This window comes from Thunnus thynnus, chromosome 13, assembly GCF_963924715.1.
Source record: "Thunnus thynnus chromosome 13, fThuThy2.1, whole genome shotgun sequence".
Classification (NCBI taxonomy): domain Eukaryota; kingdom Metazoa; phylum Chordata; class Actinopteri; order Scombriformes; family Scombridae; genus Thunnus; species Thunnus thynnus.
The window spans coordinates 29,094,041-29,115,418 of record NC_089529.1 but is presented as its reverse complement, the minus strand read 5'-3'; the positions used below and the strand labels follow the sequence as shown (position 1 = coordinate 29,115,418).

General features: G+C 36.5%; 1 protein-coding gene across 2 annotated transcripts in view; it reads right to left on the bottom strand.

Moving 5' to 3' along the window:
- Positions 1-581: 581 nt before the first annotated feature.
- Positions 582-21,378, bottom strand: part of grk6 (G protein-coupled receptor kinase 6) — an 81,479-nt gene continuing 60,682 nt past the window's right edge. The window contains exons 9-17 of one of the 2 annotated variants that reach the window (XR_010931209.1): positions 18,015-18,205; positions 17,894-17,931; positions 14,899-14,988; positions 14,504-14,712; positions 14,013-14,150; positions 12,361-12,498; positions 11,117-11,251; positions 1,338-8,980; positions 582-1,307 (exon numbers count right to left, since the gene is read on the bottom strand). Coding sequence is in view for 1 of the 2 variants with exons in the window: in XM_067608891.1 (XP_067464992.1) it covers positions 8,930-8,980; positions 11,117-11,251; positions 12,361-12,498; positions 14,013-14,150; positions 14,504-14,712; positions 14,899-14,988; positions 17,894-17,931; positions 18,015-18,205 (990 nt within the window). In the remaining variant the exon portion in view is untranslated. Of the gene's footprint in view, positions 8,981-11,116; positions 11,252-12,360; positions 12,499-14,012; positions 14,151-14,503; positions 14,713-14,898; positions 14,989-17,893; positions 17,932-18,014; positions 18,206-21,378 lie in introns of both variants that reach the window. The other variant, XM_067608891.1, reaches the window with a different exon arrangement.

Below are 21,378 nucleotides of genomic sequence, written 5' to 3'. Positions count from 1 at the left end.
AACAAAGCGGTTCTAGCAGTTTAACATCTCGGACACTTTCACCGCCTGAACCCTTGAACCGTGTCATGAACAAACACCAGCAGATGCAATAAAAAAAAAAAAAAACAACCCAAACACAAATAGTATTTTACACAAAAGCAGAGTTCAACTGGACTTTACAGCACATATCTTCTTCTGGTCTTCGCGTCCATTTGTGTCGGATCAGTTTTAAATCAGAGAGACTCAAACCAAACAGATTCCATTTGTTTATGAGGTAAACATGAAAGGTTTTTATAAACTGTCCGATTGATTAGTCACAGACAATATTTCCTCCTTTAATTAAGGTGATATTTCACTTTGGTTGGAAGTGAATCTGTAGAAAACCCAGCTATAGTAAAATTCAAAGAGCGCTCATCACTATTTCTTTCATGTATATAAAGACTTTAAGTATCACAATTAAATGATAAAAAAAATTTAATTGTCATTGATTTTAAATAATACTTAATAATCAGTTGATTAATTAATCTGACACAGACTTTAAGAAACTGCTGTCAAACCCTCTTTTACATTCTTTGTCTCAGATAATTGAAACTTTTTAAAAAAAATATAAAGCATTCATATTATTTTGCTGATATAATAAGAGACTTTTTTTTATTTATTATAGAGCTGCAACAATTAGTTGATTAATCGATTAGTAGATTGACCAAAAATTGTATTGCTAGCATTTTGAGTCTTTTTTTTTTAAGGAAAAATACTAAAATTCTCTGATTCCAGCTTCTTAAATGTGAATATTTCCTGGTTTCTGTGACAGTAAACTGAATATTTTTGGGTTGTCGACTGTTAGTCGTGACTAAACGAGACATTTTAAGTTGACTCTTGGGTTTTGGGAAACAGTGATCGACATTTTCTGACATTTTATAGACCAAACATCTAATTGATTAATCGATAATGAAAATACTCGTTAGTTGTAGCCTTAATTTATTAAACCAGTGTTTTAATTTGGTGTTTCAGATGTCAAACTACATATTTCAGATGAACATGAAAGCAGAAATCCTGCTGACTGTGATCAGTTAACAACTTTATCTCAAGCAAATTTAAAATGTATTTTTGTATGATGCTGAAATTAAAAAGCCAGAAGTTGCCTGGACGAAAAGGAAAAAACAAAACTGTGTTGAAAATGATGATTAATATAAAGTAAATGTGCAGTAAATTAGCAGTAAATGTTGTAAATATTGTAAAAAAAAAAAAAAGGGTAAATAATCCTTAAAAAAACAAATACAAAAAGAAAAATCATATGTGAAATGTATGTTTTCACAGGTAAAACTTTACTTTTCATTCGCAAATTGTCCATAAGACACATAAATTCACATTTTGGGAACTTTAAAGTTTGTTTTTCGATTTAAGAAACCGGATACAAGTTTAACCAAAGTGAAACATCACATCAAGAAAACAGCATCCGGCAGTGAAACAGTGGTTATGAAACATACGTGCACACGTAGGTACATCAGTCCTTCCGACATAAAGACCAGAACACTTACAGGGAAATCTGGTATTTTCAACCTGGGTATTATTCTCACATTAGTAACTCTCTAATGGAGACAAAGTTTAAAATATGCAACAAAAATTGGCTAGAAAAACGTTTAAAAGGTTGGATGAGATCGACGCAGCTGTGCAGACATAACAATTCTTATAATGGACGCATTTCTTTGGTTGACGCAAAAAACATTAACGGCTTCAAGCCACCTTTATCAAACAGGAACTAAACATCAGGTTGAAAGAATGACACAGGTAAGTAGTGGTAAGTTTTGTCTATAAAATGTCAGAAAATTATGAAAAATGTTGATCACAGTTTCCAAGAACTCTTCAAATGTCTTGATTCAGTCCAAAACCCAAAGATAACTAGTTTCCTATCACGTAAGCAGCAAAATGTCACATTTAAGAAGTGGGAACCAGGGAATTTATGGCGTTTTTACATGAAAAATTACTTATTTAATCACTTTTTATCTAACTTACATGTCTGTTGGTTGGTAAATATGTGTGTCATTTGTGTAAATAGAGTCAGCGATTATTTACTCTATTAATCGATTAATCATTTTGTCTATAAAATGTCAGAAAATAGTGAAAAATGCCTATATACAGTATATATACATATATAATATAAATCATTTCTTGGAGCACATGGTGACGTCTTCAAATGTCTCGTTCTGTCCGATCAACAGTGAGAAATCAAAACATGTTCAGTTTATTGTCATTTATGACACAGAAAATCCTCGAATTTGAGAAGCTGTGATCAGCAAATATTTGTATAATATAATATATGAAAATGACTAAAACAATAATCAAAAATAGTTGCAGCTCTAGAATGAAATTAATTCAATAAAATGTCAAGAAAGGAGGCGGCAGAATAGTAGAATAACACCCAGGTTGACAAATTTCCCTTCAGTCTCTTCTCTTCAGTGTCTGTCCATATATGTGTGTGTGTGTGTATATATATATACATATATATATATAAATATATATATATATATACGTCCTAACAAAGGTAAGACGTAAGAGGAAGGTTGTTGGTTTTCACTCTGTTCTCACAGTGTTTACAGGCTCAGAAACACAACACTGGCAACAGAAAAACATACTCACACACAGCTTTATGCTCTCAGCAGTTGTCATTCATTTTAAAACTATGAAACATTATTGCAGAAATTTAAAAAAAAAACAAAAAAAAAACACAATAAAACAATAAAATAAAGGAGCGTTTGTTTACACCTTAAAAGGGACGTCTGCAAAACTGGAATGTGTACACGAGGCTGAACACACTGAACGTGACGCATCGACACAAGCTTTTTCTCTCTCTTGGTTTCATAAAAAAAAAAATGTAAATGAACACGGAAAATGAAAAAACACATGATGTGTGTTTTTGTGGAAAAACTGAGAAAATGAAGTTTGTTTAAATTTGAGACACATGTAAATCAAGATCTTAACTCCTAAAGGATAAATACATTTGTATTTCTATTCTAATTCAATCTATTTAAGCAGTTTTCACCTTAAAGGATAAATATAATTGATACAATTTGGGTCTCATATTTGTAGATTTGTCCATCATTTCTATCCGTAACAATAACGTCGGATTCACAAAGTTCATATCTGGAGATCTGGGAACATGTGACGTTACTGAAAAAGAAGTCCGACAGCTGAAGAAACACGAGCCGTCAGACTTTTCATTTAAAAAAAAAAAAACACTTTTTATGACGTTTTATCACTAACTTCTCACTTCAATTAAAACATGGCGGACATACGTTATTTCTCATATTCCTCTGTACAACAGACAAGCAAAAATACATCATCCCATATGTTTTTACTGAAGTTAAATAAAGCTCCTTTAATGAGTAAAAACACCTCATTAATAAGGAACTTGTACTATTAAGACACTTGTTCATGTAATGTCTAATAATTCTACAATTAAAGACTAATTAATCTGAATTTTGAATTGTTTTTGTGGGTTATTTTGGCAGCATCTGAATGTGTTTATTAGGTTATGGAACGTTGGCATGAAACCTCTCATTATTAGACTTAATAATCTCACTGAACTGCAGCTTTGTTTCACTTTATTCAGTCTGACGTTGTGTTAATGATGTCCAGTTTTCTTGTTGTTGTTTTGTCCTAAATAATTAGTAGTGAGTCATTTTCAGCAGTGAACAGTGAACATCTGTCCGCTCAATTGAAAAAATACGTCAATTTAAGAGATTTTATTTCAGAAAATCAGCATTACATAAACTTGTAGCTGCATCGACCTCATCTTCACTTGTTGACGTTTTTCTGTTGCTATTTTTGTAAGTAACTGTCTTCAAGTCCTGAGTTTCCAGTCAGATTGGATTAGAGTTGAAGCAGGAAGTATAAACTGTAGTTTTTTAAAGTTTAACTAACCCATGTGTTTGTTTAAAGCCTCTTAAAACTTAATCAAATCTTAATTATTTCTCTACAACATTAAATATTCAAGACTAAATAAGCAACAATCAAAGTTAAAGTTGTGAAAACGTCCTTATTTCTTAATCATTAAAGGTTTAAAGGCACCTTATGAGGGTTTTTTTTTTTAGTAAACAAAACAAGTTGTTTACATTCTCTCACACACAAAGCATCTTGTACAATCATTTCAATTATTGTTTATATCTATGTTTGCCCATCATGTACATTCTCAATACACAAACAAACAAACAAACAAAAGAGGGCCCCAGTTTTAAAATCATTGCTCCACAGCGCTACTAGTGGCCACACGGTGTCTTTAACTTTTAAAAGGTCGACTAATCTGCTTTATCGGGACTTTGTGGGTTTGTTTTGATCAGATTTTTATTGACAGGGACGTGGCAACAAATGAAAACAACCCAACAACTCTCATCAGATTTTGATTCAAATGTTCACAGACAAAAAAAAAACAAAAACAACCCCATAAAATACAGAATGTGAAAAAACAAAACATGTTTTAACTTTTCCACATGTTCTCAGATCTCAGCGTTTAGTACAGCGTTCATATTTTACTCAAAGAAAACGATGATCACGGTTGTGAAAATGAGACCCCAGTTGTAATAAACTGGGATTATCCTTTAAGACAGTATTGGAAACATTTACCACAGAGGTTATCTGACAGCAGAGAGACACAGCACAGCAGTTTAGTCCTGATTGAAACGTCCATGGAAAACGTTAGCGAGTTCTTCTGACTTCCCCCCAAAAACTTTCCCCCCATCCGACCTCTCAGTCTTTATAAAATCACTGCAGAGAGTCCAGAGGTCAGAGGTCGGGGACGGGAGAGTCGGAGCTCCCGTGCCACTGTTCTTTCAGTCTCATCGTCCTCGTTTTCAACAGAGAGAGAGAGAATCCACAGTGATGTTTTTTTTTGTTTTGTTGTTTTATGACGACGACGACGAACACACAAGGAACCACAGACAGGAGGCAGCAGACTTTCCACTTACAGCATATTTAAAAAAAAAAAAAAGAGGCGAGAGGAGTACTTCACACACTGAAAAGGCACCATGGGTGGGAAGGACTTTGTCATCTTTGATCTTCTGTGGATGAACTGGTTTGGTTTATCGATAAATCACTTTTAAAAAAAAAAAAAAAAAAAAAACACACTTGAAGAAAAAGCTGATTTATACAAAGAAACCTGAACAATGAATCATCTCTGCATGAACATCAAAACCCTTTTTTGACAATGAATTAATAAAAACCAGACAGTTGGATTAATTATCTTTGAAAATAAACCAGTTTTGAAGTAAACATCATAAAGGTTAAGTTCTGTATTAAAGGGTAAATTCACTCAAATTACACAAAACCAAACTGTATATTTTCTCTCCTTCCTCTAACGGTCTCCAGCCATGACGAGATCGTTTTGGTTTGATTCGTGCACATTTTTAGAGTCATTTGTTGTCCTCACAGCTTTGAAAAAATGACATTTAACAGGTCATAACATCAACAAAAACATTCTTATTCTGATAAATCGACCACATATTTGAAATCTACGGTTGCTTTCACACCTGTCCTGTAGTTCAGTTCAGTTAATCCAGACACTCGATGTTTTTTTTGGGGGGGGGGGTAATTTTAGATGTTTTAGTCTCATTGCATCGTTTCAGATTAGTCTTATTCATTTTATTTAATTTATTTTTATCTAGACAGCTGCTGGGCTCTTCTAAGATATTTTCCTCTTCAGGATGTAATATTTTATATGACTGTATAAGAAATTTCATTCATTATTTGAACTGCAGAGTTGTCTTGGCCAGGAAAAGCATCACAATGAGGTTTTTCTGGATAAAAAAAGGTGAAATAAAATAAAAATAAAATATATATATTTAGGCTACACTGCTTGTAAGATCACTTCCTTGACCATTTAACAAATTTAACAGTAGTGTAGCTTTTGAACTCAAGCTTAAATCAATCAGTCCGGTTGTTAAGTTCACACCAGAGTTCGACTGACAGCTTTCACAGCAGCATAAATTAACCAAATTAAATGGGAAAATGCATCAGAGTCGGTTTAAACCAAACAGGTTAGTTGTGAAAGCAACCCAAACAGTTTCTGGCCCAAGTTCACACAAGTCGACTCCACAAAACATCCTCAATAAAAACGGGCCGACATTTAGACCACAAGAACTGACAACAACGCAAACTGAGAAAGACCCGACAGTTTTTTTTTTTTTTCGGAATTACTGTCTAACGAAGAAAATAGTCCCTGTATAAACTCAAGCTTGAGTAAAATCTGCATGGCTTGATATCGCTTAGGAGAAGTGAGAAAATTGGAAGAAACTGAACCTTTAAAATGTTTTTTTTTTAAGCTTATTTGTTTAAGAAAATGAGCTGAAACTTCACTATTTGGTTCATTTTTTGAGGACAGATTCAATAAAAGCAAAATAACAAACAAAACAAAAATGTCTAAACTTGATGGAGAAATGTTGGGACATTTAAACACTGTGAGACAGTTACACTTATTATTCAGTCCATTATTGTTATTCTCAACATCAGGAGTGATTAAAATCATATTTAACAGCAGGGACAAACTCTGGATAACAGATTTTCACAACCTGATGAGACTTTGGTGTCTTGTTTCAAATATCATTCTACTTTGTCCGAAAACAAAACCACAGAAAGAACATGACAGCGACTTGTACATTCAGAGGTATTTCACTTTAATAGCTTAAAATCAGAGGCCATTTTTCTTTGAGGAAGCTGTTGACTGCAACAGAACCAGCTGACCAGTTTTCCAGCTTCAGTCTCTGTCTGACGCAGGATTTGACCCACAAAAGCTTCAGTTACTCTCGCCGGTGCTTCAACGTGACTTTAACGCAGCTTGTGAAAGATCTGGATGGACTAAACTATTTTTTTTTTCTGCATTGTTACGACAATAATCAGTTCCACCATTTTGTAATGAATGTAAGTATATTTTGGGGGCATTGGGAGCCCAAACGAGGGAAGAGGAGGCGTGCAACGAAGGTCCACTGCTGGAGTTAAACCGCAGACGTTGCGGTTATGTTGCATGCATCTTAACCAGTAGGCTAGCAGTTTTCTTGCACAAATGTGTTGCTCCCAGCAGCTAAATCCCAGCAGGTAATGGGGGTAAATTTTAGGATAATTTGTGACCTTTAATTAAACCTGCAGTGCAGAACCTTTGTCTCCCCCTTCTGGCAGTGAGAGTGAATAGTAGTTACCTGGTTGTAACTCCAGGTCCCCGTCGCTACCGTTGCGGCATTAAAACAGTGGATAAATTGTTTTCGGCATCACACAACCCCTGTAAAATGACTCGTTTAACTGTTAGAATTTGATCTGTTTGGTCCAATAACATTTGGAAAGTCTTGAGGAGCCACGTGATTAAATTATTTTATCCCTCAAGTTAACTGATGGCGCCCTTCAGCTCTGGCAAACCAATCGTTGCTAGTTGATGTAAAACGGTGATCGGCTTAATCAGCATTGTGTGAACTCGTTTGGCTTGAATGTAACAAACGTTCATTTATATGTAAAAGTTCCACACTCCAGCTTTAATGTTGTCGCATTTTGTTAGCACTTTGTCCCCTCAAATTAAGTTCAGGTAGAGCATCGTTATCATACCTGCATCGTGGGAGGAAATATTTCTGGAGTCTCTGGTTCTAGTCCATTAATTCCCCCCCCCCCCCCCCCCATAGATAACGCTAAAAACTCATCAGGACAAAAGATGAACAACTGTGTTAGAAAATATCTGGTTCTTTAGTAAAAAATCGAAGATACAAGACTGTGGATGTTAAGATGTTAACTACAGCTCCCAAGATGCATTTCAGCAAGAAACAGCCAATCACAGAGTTTAAAATTCGGTCACGTGTGTCGCTAAAGGCCGGTGGGAAACTGATTTTACAATCTGCAGAGTGAATTTTTCATTTTTCTGGGTCACTTTTGAGTGAATTCAGCAACTATGGAGACACAAATGTCAGTCTGTACTCTCACAGCTTCCTCCTTATGTGCTGTAGTTTTGATATTTTAAAGGTTTTATGTTCAGATTTTAAGTGTTTGTTTAAGTGGGATTAACTCTCTCAGCAGAATCTGTTTCTTTTAACAGTCCTTCAAGGAGCAAAACCTTTTCTAAATCTAAATTCTAACTGTTTTATTGATATTAATTGTCATTTTCTTGTTGTGTCATTGTCTGAAATATGGCTAACAAAAATACTTACAACTTATAATCAGAGCTTAAAAGTTTCTGGATTAATTTTCTTTCAGTCTCAGAAAATCTTAACAGTCACATCCCCGAACTGACAAGAGTAACTGGAGCCGCTCGGACGTAATCAGTCGATTGTCTCATGAAATCCATGACGAAGAAATAAAAAATAATTGTTATTAATATAAAAATATCAGCAGATGTCGACAGCTTCATTGTGTCTGAGCAAACAAAACCAAAACTACACTGTTAAAAGAATTAAAAGAGCTGAAAAAAGGAGTGAAGTTGGTCACAGCAGAATGGATGGTGGAAGAAGAAAAGAGGTCATGAGCTGAAAGTCACTGGTTTGATTCCCTGGACAAAGTGGGTAAAGAGATGGCGGAACGCTCAGTCCTCCCTTAACCACTGTCACGGTGCCCTCGAGCAAGGCACTTTTACAGCAGGCGATTGTTCCGGCGGAGATGCTCGCAGCAGCTCCCGCTTCAGTAACAATGGACGAAAAGTGAAAGCAAAGCCTTCCCTGGACAACAAAAGTAAAATAAACACAACAACAACAACAAAAAAAAAAAAATCTACTCATTTTCTGTCCGTCCCCGTCTCCTGGTTTGGAACGCGTCCGATATTTCACACTTTTCTTTTAAATAACATTAAACATTATGGCTATGCTGAAAATATACATTCTGACATTTAGAGATAGTACTATTTTAAAAATACAAATGTGCAAAAGTTGTAAACAAATGAGATCCTGTGTGTGTGTGTGTGTGTGTGACTGTGTGTGTGTGTATGTGTGTGTCACAGCCTGGTGGGCTCCTCGTCGCTGTCGCTGCAGTTACCACAGCAGTCCTGTAGAAGGAGACAAAGAGTCACTGTTAACGTTTCAGTTTCACTCCTTGATTGACGCAAACATACAATAGATTCTTTAAAGGAAAACCCAACAATAACTTTCCTCCTGTTCATACAACCCATTAAAGGTGATATATTCTGCACATTTCCAGCTCTATATTTATATTCTGGGGCTCTACTGGAATATTTTTGCATGATTTACAGTTATAAACTCCTTATTTATCTTCTACTGGTCCTTTATGCAGCCCCTCAGTTCAGCCTCTGTCTGAAACAGGCCGTTTTAGCTCCTGTCTCTTTAAGGCCCCGCCTCCTGATGAGCCCACTCTGTTCTGATTGGTCAGCTTCAGGAAGCTTCCTCCGGCTCCAGAGGCTACGTAAACAAACTATAGGAGCAGGATTTCACTTCTTTTTCTCCTTCTTTACTCAGACTATAAACTTTTCAAATACGTACATGTTGGAGCTGAATCAGATCCAAAATATGAGATCGGACGACGCAAACTGAACAGAACAGAAGAGTCATTGAAGGCATCAGCGTCATTCTCAGACGCAGGATGTTTTTTTCAGAGAAAAAACTCCCCGAAACTCCCCCCTGGCAGCTAAAGAGCAAAATATTGCTCTCAGGAGTTGGTGGTGACCAAAAATAGAGCTAAAAAGAGTAAACTAATGACTCTCTGTGTCTGCTGGATGTTTGCTTTGTAAGTTGATTATATCAATGTTGTGTTTACAGCTTGTAGCACTGTCAGCAAATAGCCCAAAAAATAAATTAATAGAGGTTTAATGGCAGGTTTAATTAATATTTATGATTTTTGTTGTATTTTGTGTGTGTTTATCTTGTTCTGTTTTTGTGAGTTGTTTGCTGTCCACACAGTAAATTTTATTCTTGGGATATAGTCATCTGTAACGTTTAGCTATGAGAGTTATTATTAAAAAGTTTGTTTTCAAGGTTAAAAACAATATTTGCAGGAGAAGCACAGACTGGGATTAGTTCAGACTCTGTTCTCCCTACTGTTGACCTCTGTGCAGATATTTATTTAAAGAGCCCCACCAACATGAAAAATATAGAAAAATTTGTGTCGGGTATGATTTTTCCACAAAAATAAATTAAATTAAAGCTGCAAGCAGCGTTGAACGGGCCTTCGCACCTCTGCAGCACTTTATCACTGTACTTTCACTCTCACTCCATTTTTTCCTTATAGGTCATCCCCACTACTGAATTATACATATAAGACTCATAATTATTGTAAAATAAATGATAATAATACCAAACTCCATACAAAGTTTGTATATAATGTACTGTATGTATATAGGCCTTTCTGATGTATCCTTCAAAAATGAGCTGCATTTAACCGTGACGCCCATCCCCCCACTTTCTTCCCTCCCTCTCCCTCTCAGCTGGAGAGAAGGATTTCAGAGTACTCTTCTAGTGGAAATATCTTCATAAATCCCATGACTTTGGCCAAATCTCACATTAAAAATCACATTTTGTTAGGAATTTTTGTCGCGAATCCATTGATACAGGTTTGAAAGTGGTCAGACTTATAGTTTAGACGTCAGACGCCTCAGTTTGGTACAAAGTCCATACCCAGAGATTGCCTCCCCATTGGTTTACATTGTAAAGTGCGATGTGGCACTGCAACTTTCAGGGCTTATAATATCCAAACCGTTCGAGTTATTACAAAGTTTTTAATAACTTTTGTTCAGCACATTGTGATAAGTCATATATTAAAGTTTGAGGCCGATACCATTAACACCCTAGGAGGAGGTCCAAAATTGGTGCAAAGTCATACTTTGATGGGCATATTGCGGACTTCCTGTTGGATTTAGGTCAGGGGTGTCAGCATATGATTTGTAGGTCTTGATGAGACGAATAACTGAGTTTTGGTTTGAGCTATCTACGACATTCCTACGGGAATGGAGCCATATTAGATACATAGGTGACGCTATAGAGCACATTTTGGCATTTTGGGGTCAAATTAAGGGTTGAAGTGGTGGAATAATAAAGAAGAAAGAAACAAACAAACACACGAAATACAATAGGGTCTTCGCCCTTTTGGGGCTCAGGCCCTAATTACAGATGTAGCACAGTAACAGGATGATAATGTTTGTGAAGATGAGGGTGAGACTGACTCCACCAACCTGTCTGCCGAACAGCCGCTGCAGGAGTCCCTGTTTGGGGGGAGGAGACGGTTGTCCTCTCCAGTCCAGGTCAGGAGGAACCGTCCCGTCCTGGTAGAAAACATTCAGCTCGGTGAAACACTCCGTCTCGATCATCTGCAGGAGAAAAGACCAAACTTCAGTCACACAGAAAGAGACTTCAATCTCCAAATAACAATAATAATAATAAACTTTATTTATACAGCACTTCTCAAAACAACATTACAAAGTGATTTACATAGTTAAAACATTTAAGTATTACAATTAGGCAGTAAAATAAGACAATTAAAATAAAATAAAACTGAATAAAATATCCCTAATTTAAGATTAAATCAAAAATAAAAACAACAGTAGTAATAAAACAGATTCAGACATGTTGGAAATAAAACTGTGCAGAATTGAATTAAATTAAGGCCATTTTTGTTTGAGAAGTGATTTAAAAAGTTAATGTCTGCTTCTGTGCGAGAGTGAAATATTTGCATGATGTAGAAAAAAAAAAGTATTAATACATTTTAAAAAGATAAATTTTGATCGCAAAAAGGATTAAAATGTGATTTTAATTGGACTTTAAATGGTTTATAGGCTGTAAACACACTTTTTATCTGAATAATGTCTGCTGGTTGGTGTCTTTGGTCTTAATGGATTTCAAAGTGAGCAGAAGCGACTCGAGCTGCAACTAATGCAACTTATTTTCATTATCAATTAATTGATTACAGTTTTGTCTATAAGACATCAGAAAAAGAGCCCACTGTGACGTCTTCAAATGTCTTGTTTTGTCTGATCAAAAGTCAATTTCAAAAGCTTTTATTTTCTGTGAACTGTACTTTATTTCAGTTTTTATTTCTTTTACATTTTCTCTTGCTTATCTTACACTAGAATTGGTTTTATTTGTCTTAAATATAATGATTTTATACTTTAATTTGCTTCAATATGTGACATATTTGTAACTGGGGTTTTAAATAAAGATTATTATGATAAAAATTCAAGGATTTCATTGTTTACTGTCAGTAAACTGTCAGTTTACTATGACAGAAAAAGCTTAAAATCCTCAAATTTGAGGAGCTGCAACCTGAAAATATTTGGTATTTTCTGCTTAAAAAAAAAAAAAAAAAAAACTAAAACGATAAGTCGATTATCAAAAGAGTTGAGGATCGTTGCAGCTCCAACAGTTTATTCTTACATGTATACAGTATGTGTTCATGTGTTCATGAATCCGTGTTTCTCACCTCGTTCTGCCAGGGAATGGAGACGCTGCCTGTGGACACTTTGCTGTAGAAAGACTCGTCTTTCGGCTCCAGCTCTACTCCTTTCACTGTGGAGAACTGCTCGATGTCCAGCACGTCTTTACAGTAGATGGCCTGCGGCTGCAACACACAAACACACAAACCACGATTTCAGCATGTTTATGTTTCTGCTGCTTAGCAAACACTCGAAGAAGAGACTTTACAACAAGAGTGTCTCTGAGGAAAACCCCCTCAAACAAAACTTCTATTTGTATAGATACAGATTTAAACTTCCTCTGCAGCTACGTAGTTACACTGAGGGGAATCCTTCCTAGACTGAGACTGTGCAGGTTAATTATGCATGTTCCACATAATGAACCTCAGTAACATTATTATTAATCTGATTAATTATTTCCTCTTCCTGTGAAGCACTCTGACATTTTGTTTGCTTTTTCGCTGGAATAGAGATGAGAAGATTTGGATTCAGATGTATCATTAATGTTATTAGCTACACCTGTGCTAGCATTAATGTTATTAGCTACACCTGTGCTAGCTCTGATGTTATTAGCTACACCTGTGCTATCATTGATGTTATTAGCTACACCTGTGCTATCATTGATGTTATTAGCTACACCTGTGCTAGTATTCATGTTATTATCTACACCTGTGCTAACGCTAATGTTATTAGCTACACCTGTGCTAGCTCTGATGTTATTAGCTACACCTGTGCTAGCATTGATGTTATTAGCTACACCTGTGCTAGCATTATTGTTATTAGCTACACCTGTGCTAGTATTCATGTTATTATCTACACCTGTGCTAACGCTAATGTTATTAGCTACACCTGTGCTAGCTCTGATGTTATTAGCTACACCTGTGCTATCATTGATGTTATTAGCTACACCTGTGCTAGCATTAATGTTATTAGCTACACCTGTGCTAGTATTCATGTTATTATCTACACCTGTGCTAGCATTAATGTTATTAGCTACACCTGTGCTATCATTGATGTTATTATCTACACCTGTGCTAACGCTAATGTTATTAGCTACACCTGTGCTATCATTGATGTTATTAGCTACACCTGTGCTATCATTGATGTTATTATCTACACCTGTGCTAACGCTAATGTTATTATCTACACCTGTGCTAACGCTAATGTTATTATCTACACCTGTGCTACCATTGATGCTATAAGTTACACCTGTACTTTGATGACAAGTCAAAATGTTTGCTGTAAAATAGGCTCAAAGCCTCAATACATAAGTTAACTTATTTTTAAACCACAGTGTCTCGTTCTCTACTTCTACACGTTAAATAAACAAGATAAAACATGTAAATAAAACAGCTTCAGAGTTTTTGGAAGGTGTATTTTCTTCTCTTTTGATGGAGCTAGGCTAGCAATTTCTATTTCTGTTTCCAGTCTTTGTGCTAAGCTTGGACAATGACATCCTGGACATGTCTCAGTACACAGAGATGAAACTGATATCAGTCTTGTCATCGCTGATAAAAAAATCTGTAGTTGATTAAGATTTATGTTTCTGCTTTTTTTCTGTGTTATTTTCTCACCAAGTTTCCAGTTTTTCTGCAGTACAAAGTTTCCTGAGATCAGTTTTTGTGAACTTGATGTCTGAGATCATATCATGTGGACTTACATCAGGGATGAAAGGCGCCTCCAGCATGCCGGCCTCCAGGCGTTTGAAGTTGATGGAGCGGAAGATGGGATGGGCTTTGACCTCTGAGGCTCCACCTCCCTGACAGCCCAGCCTCTCTGCAGGATCTTTGGCCAGCAGCTGGGGGGTTAAAAATCGTTAAAAACAACAGGAGATGCAGAAGACACAAGAAAGAAGAAAAAGCAGGTGTTCAGGTGCATTTATATAACACAAAAAGGGGGGTTGCTTGTTGCTTCAACCTCCAAAACTGAACTAGAGGAGAACGCTCTGCATGTTTCCTTGCTGAGGGTGCGTCCACAGCCAGCCAACATTTTTATACAGTAAGTCCCTTTAAACACTGAGATAAATCATTGGAATATGTTAAAATACGCAGTTTGAGCAGATGGGAGCTACAGAGCAAAACAAGTGCGAGACAAATGTACTTGTCAGGACAAAAAAAAAAGAGTAAAAAAACAGCTCGTATATCCACTCACCATTTTACAGAGGGCCTTGGCGTCCTCGGAGAACACGCTGGAATATTCCTCCTTCACCTCCTTCACCAGCTGCTCCACTTCCTCCCTCTTGATCTTCTTCTTCCTCTGCTGGAAGGGCGACTGACCCTCGATCATCTCATAAAGCAAGCAGCCCAGCGCCCACCAGTCGGGGCTGAAGGTGTAGCGCTCGTTTTTCACCACCTCCGGAGCTGGAGGAGAGGAGAGGAGAGGAGACGGGTGAGTGTTTTTGAGCTGAGGATGATTTTAAAAACAGAATCTAAAACCTTCAAAGCAATGTTGAAGCGTGATGTTTCTCCCACTTATCCAAATGAAAGATCAAACTCCCACCGCAGCTGAGAGTTAACTGTTGTTGATAAAGGTCAGAGGTCACTTACCCATGTATCCTACCGTTCCCACACGGCCCTTGATGGTCTGTCCTTCCGGTACATGAACTGCTAAACCCAGATCTGATATCCTGATGTGGCCTAAGGACGCAAACACATACAAAAAATGTCTCTAAGATGTAAGAAAAAGCAAAGAATCTTTCACATTTTTTCACTATCAGCATCTAACCAGTAAGGTCGGCTGTCAATAAAGTCCACTTCCACTCAAAAATGTGTTGTTTTTTTCTCTCTTATTGTTCCTTTAATTGGATGTTCGATGAGGAAAGTTGCTCTGAGCTCACTGAAAATCTGAGTATAAGGTTTGTACCTACAACCACGATTTGTGACATCACAACTAGTTTGGAGCCAATCCCGGTCCGGTATTCAACTTACACACGTGTTGAGTGAAAACTTGAAGCCTTCAGCGCACAAACACTGAGAAGGAACTTTACAGTGGAGGAGGAGACATCTTCTGTGAAATAGTTAAACTTTTGAAATGAACAATATTTTTATATATTCATAGATTCTGGGTTTTTAGTGAGTAGATGCCATTTTAAGGGTTTTAAAGAGGCAATTAAACCATATCAGACACACATCAATGTTCCAAGCAGATTATTTTTATATGTCTTAATACATGTCTGGAGGGGATCTTAAAGTTTTCAAGTCTAATTCTACTTATCAGTTCTGGTTCTTATCACAACCATTTATCTGTATTTTCAGCAGATTTGTTTTAAACGAGGAGATATTTTCATATTCTCTTTAGTCAATAAAAAAAAAAAGAGAAGAGAGAAATGAAACAAATGAAACAAATGAAACAAAGCAGGAAAGATAAAAAACTGAAGATCACAGTGAAGGAACAAAAAGCAAGCAAAGTATATTTATACAGCACCTTTCACAGACACCAGAAAACAAAATCAAATACAATCAAAACAAATAAAAACAAAGACACCAGATAAAATATACAAGGAGAGCGGACAAAATAGACAAATTAAAATATAAAATACCACATACTACCCAAACGCCTGTCTGAACGGGCTGATGGGTTTTCAGCTGCTTAAAAATAGAAAAGACATTTTTGCGTGGAGGCGACTTCATGACCACAGAGGATGACGACCTCTCCTGAGAAACTTGTTGTTGTCTGCTTGGATTTATAGAAAAGTTATGGCACTGAGAGTTTTAAAGGTAAAAAAAATCTGTAGATTATATTTTTTATTATTTCCAGCCAAACTATGTTCTGTTCAACTGTATCTTCACTAAACAAGTGGCTTTACCGGCTGGTCTTCACATCAGCTCAAAACAGTAATTGCTTCCTTGCATGTTTCTGGGATTTTAATCACTTTTTAATGAGGTTTCATTATTGTGTGTTATTAAAACTCTTCAGCACCCTGCTGCCAGAGGTGATTTTCCTCTGCAGAAAGCTTTTGGGTTCAGCTGGAGTCAGAGCGCTCTCTGGTGGCTCACAGCAGAAAAAACATCTCAAAAACAAACTCCTGACTCTTTTACAGCCAGAAGCATCTCAAAGCTCTGTATTAAATCCAGAAGAAAAGCTTTACAGTCTTCCATCCTACATAATTATAATATGTAAAGAATGTAATATTTATCTGGAACATTTATCTGCTGCTACAACTATACTTGACTGTTCAGTGTGTTATTTGGCCATTTTGTTACTGTTTACAGTTTTTTTTACTGTTTGTTTTATATTACTGTTTATTGTTTGCTGTCAATTTGACCCTTGGACCTTGAAAACCTTATGTTGGGCTGCAAGAAAGGATTACTTTCTTGATTAATCAATGAATCTTTTGATCTATAAAATATCAGAAAGATTGTGAAAGACGCCTAAAGTAACGTCTTCAGATGTCTTGTTTTGTCTGACCAACAGTCGAAACCCAAAGATATTCAGTTTTCTATCATAGAAGACTAAAAAACTATACATGCGTCTGACAATTATTGACAAGTGACTTATTATAATGTAAACAATGAATAAATAACAATTAATAAGGTTCTACGTTCTACAAATTGCAACTTAATTAAACCTGCATTAACTGATGTTTTTGTCCACTTGTTTTCAGCAGGAACAAGTAGTGAACACAACATACACATATGACACATGATCAGCTTTTAAGCTGATATGTTGAACTTGTTAGCAAACAGTTGATTATTTCCACATCCAGCAGTTACGGAGCAACATTATCATTCATTATGAGTCGTGTTTCTGTCCACCTGGTGAATGTAAGTCCAATATTCACTCTCTTTTAGCTTCTGTTTTTGCTCTCTACCAACTCCTGAGGGAAATATCTGGCTCTTTAGCTGCTAAATGTTCCACTATGTTCACCAGCTAGTCTACAGCTAACTGTGTCTGTTTGCTATTTGGTGCTGAGCAGGTAGTGTACAGTGGCTTTTTAGAGCTTTTTCTCTGAAAACAGCTGCCAAAACAACACTATGAGAGCGCTGAGAGTGAACCAGAACAGTAAAGTTGCAGCTGAACAGCTAAACAATAAGCTGAAAATCACTTTAAAGCTCCGTAAAGCCCAGAGGAGCTGCAGAGTCTCTGATAATTCTCTGTAGGCTCATCACTATGAGCCACGACCAACACATTACACACTGACAGATCAGATTGTGGTATTTTGAAAAAAATCTATTATAGTAGCTTTAAGTAATTTTGCATTTAAGCGGTACAATAAAGTCTGCACTTTTACTAAATAATACAATTATCATCAAATATGTCAATTAAAAAACATTATTATTATTCATTATTTCTGTCTTTAAATGTGTTACTACCTTTCACTGCAGTGAACCAGGGAAACACGAAGAGGGGATTTTATGCTAAAATATTGTATCTTTGGAAGATATCCACTTGATTTGACAAACTCAGATGGCTGAAGCCTCATATAAGCTTCAGATAAACTTCCTAAATTTTTGCACAGAAGCAGAATTGTGGACTTTGCAGGAACTAGTAGTAAAACTGCCTTTCATGGAAAAGTTGGGACATTCCCTTTAAACTACTCACCGTGGTCGTCCAGCAGGATGTTTTCTGGTTTCAGGTCCCTGTGTGACGAAGAACGAGAGTGACGGTGAGCGAGAGAAAGAAGAGGAACATGTCTGTCTGTGAGGTTCGAGCGTCCTCTCACCTGTAGACGATGCGTTCTCGGTGCAGATCCTCCAGACCGCAGCAGATCTCTGCAGAGTAGAAGACGGCTCTCTTCTCGTCGAAACCCGCCTCGCCCATGTGATAGATATGAAACTTCAGGTCTCCTCCGTTCATGAGGGTCAACACAAGGCAGAGAGCGTCCTTCGTCTCGTAGGCGTACGCTAAACTCACCTGCGTACAGAGGAGGAGCGGCATGTGTTAATGATGTAAACTGCAGGTCAATATTTCACAACAATAATGTCATTTATCAAGAAAAAAATGTTAATCACTGTCTGGTTCCAGCCTCCCAAATATGAGGATTTGCTCCTTTTTCTCTGTTTTATATTTCTGTGAATTGAATCTTTATGTATTATGTGTTTCTGGGATCTTATGATGGACATTTACAACTGTTTTCTGAGATTTTATTGATGCTGTTGCCTGCACGTCCCCACAACTAAAAACACAACCTGCTGCCAAAACTTAAAGAAATTAAGATCTCTTAAATAAAGTTGTGTGTTTTGACATTGAAGCCATGTTAAGCCCTGAGGGATTCGTCAGGCCTGGGAGCCCCGACGAGCCAGCTGACCAGAGTCCAAATCAAATAAGCTGAACGAAGATCATCTGGCAGAGAGTCAAACCAAACCGGAGTCCGAACAAACCTCTTTGTTGTCTTTTAATCACTGCAGTTGTTAATGTCGCAGACATCACGTCCGACTGACGCACAAAGAGAGAAAGATCAGAGGGAAATATAAAAAAAAAACAACATTTCGCTTCATAAATGCTGTGATTGGCTGTTTTTGGAGGAAAGAAAAGCCACCTGAAAGGAACAATCACATCTTGTAAAATGTTAATGTTAAGGAATAAATCTGGTGATAATCTACATTTCTCTTATTGTCAACAATTCCCATAAAAAGACCAAAAATAATCCACAACAAATACACTATTTCCTATAGCTTTGGGGTTTTTTTTGTAGGATTTGTTATCAATAGGAAAAGTAAAAAATTACCAATGAATCTGCTGATTATTATCTTGATTAATAGATTAATCATTTTGTTTATAAAAGATTTTATGATTTATTTATGATGCAGAAAAGCTTCAAAAGCCTCAAATTTAAGAAGCAAATATTTGGCATTTCTGCTAAACAAAATCACCAAAACGATTGTTCTATTATCAGAGTAGTTGCTGATTAATTTTCTAGCGATTGACTAATCGATAGCGCTCCGTTTGACTCACATCTGTTTCCATAAACAAACATCAGCCTGCAGGTTTCGGCGCAGGATGCCGAAACTGTTACGTAATGCTGACGGAATAATTGGTGGGCGTGTTGCGGACCGCTGGTTTGAGGTCAGCAGGTGCACGTCATGTATCACTGCTGCATTAACAGAAAGATTAAATCCTCAAAGGGCTTATAGTACACATGATACACATGCATGTATGTTCTGTCCTAAAGCATGTCTCTAAAGATATGTAAATGTTATGTGTGTCACTTTTATCAACTTATGTAATGTTTCTGTCTTTTTTTTTTTAGGTTTTTTTCTGCTTGTTCGTAGAAGATTGCGCAACTGCACTTCAGGAAAATAAACAAAAGGAGAAGTTGAAGTTGTTCCTGCAATATCATCATTAATCTGACATTTTTATTTTCTAGAAATTGCTGTCATTTCCTTTTAACCTTTTTCATTACGTAAAAACCAAAATATCTGCATAAAAACAGGTGGATGGAGGCAACAACGTTCCAGGAATTTTGGAACCAGAGGAACTAAAACAGGAACTAAAAGTCCCCGTTTGTGTTTCCACTGCATCTGAAGAAGCATGTAGATTATGATGCAAGTTGGACTGATGACGTGTATAAAGAATGAGTATTAACATATGAGGAAACGACGACAACAACAGTCTTTATGGTGTTCTTTACTGTTGATGACTCTGGTGTTTGAGTTATAGATGTAATGAATGAATGAAAAGGAGAAATACAGAGGAATTAAAAGGATCGAAAACAATCTGCAGAGTGTTTGATGGTTATTTATTTCTGATTTAGAACATAACCGCCATGAAACAATCTTTATAATGAGATAAATAGTTCTCTCTACCATTACTCTCTCTCTCTTTCATTCAGTCCTTCGTTTGCTCGTGCTTTCAGTTCGTTTGCACTCTCTCTTCTCTTTTTCTCTCTCTATTGTTCAAACAAGTCGGCCATGAAACTATCAGGAAATAAAGGTCAGGTCGCTTCTGTTTTTCTCTGGCTTTGTTTTAAAAACAAGTCAGGAAGTCGACAGCAAAGTGTTTCCACTGCAAGAACATTTCGAGGAGCTCAAGGACGAAACCTGCACTTCCACTGAAGGAATTGAATTTAGTTTCTGAAGGTGCTAAAAAAGTTCCCGTTTGAAACCATCTCACAGACATCACAGCTGCTTCAACGTGTGCACAGCTTCATTCATAAAACAAGGAAGTACTCTAGTATCAATATCAGAACCAGGGGAGGACATTTCTTAAGGTTAAAATTGAAATTAGTCTTTGTTTCTGCTTCATGATTTCTTTTTAAAAAATAGTGAGAGAAAAAGAAAGAGAGCAAGCACGAGTGAGTGAATGAAGAGAGGGAGCGGCGGTAGAGAAAACAAAGCGAGTGAATGAGAGAAATAAAATGTTATTTTCTGATAGTTTCATGTTAACAAAGTGTATTTTCCTTGTATTTGATCACATGTTTGGCCGATAAAGCTGATTCTGAGAGAGCACAGAGTTGTAGCCATGACGGTAGACGATGCCTCAGATATGGATGTTGCTGCAAAGAAGCTACAAATACTAAAACGTGGATGTTACACACACACACACATCTTCAACCAGGCAGCGTAGAAGATCTAAACAGTCACCACAGTTTCAAGGTGGGAACCCAAGATTAGTGTCACCAGTTCAGAATCCGACTTAATGTGAAATATGGTCACAATCTCCCCTGCTGTTCCTCAGTTATGGCGTTGAATAATGGCCAGAACATTATGATGTCACGGTGAAGTTGACCTTTGACCTTTTGGATATAAAATGTCATCACTTCATCATTTTATCCTATTAGACATTTGTGTGAAACTTTGTCATAATTAGCGTATGAACTCTTGGCCAAAAACACGTTTTGTAAGGTCAAAGTGACCTTGACCTGTGTCCTTTATAATAATAATAATAATAATAATAAACTTTATTTATATAGCACTTTTCTTAATGTTACAAAGTGCTTTATAAAAAGAAAATAAAACGCATATATCAAACATTTCCAAAAGCTTTTTACAAAGAGAAAAGTTTTAAGAAGAGATTTAAAAGAAGTTAATTAATGTGTTTGACCATCAAATTCTAATCAGTTCATCCTTGAGTCCAAGTGGTCGTTT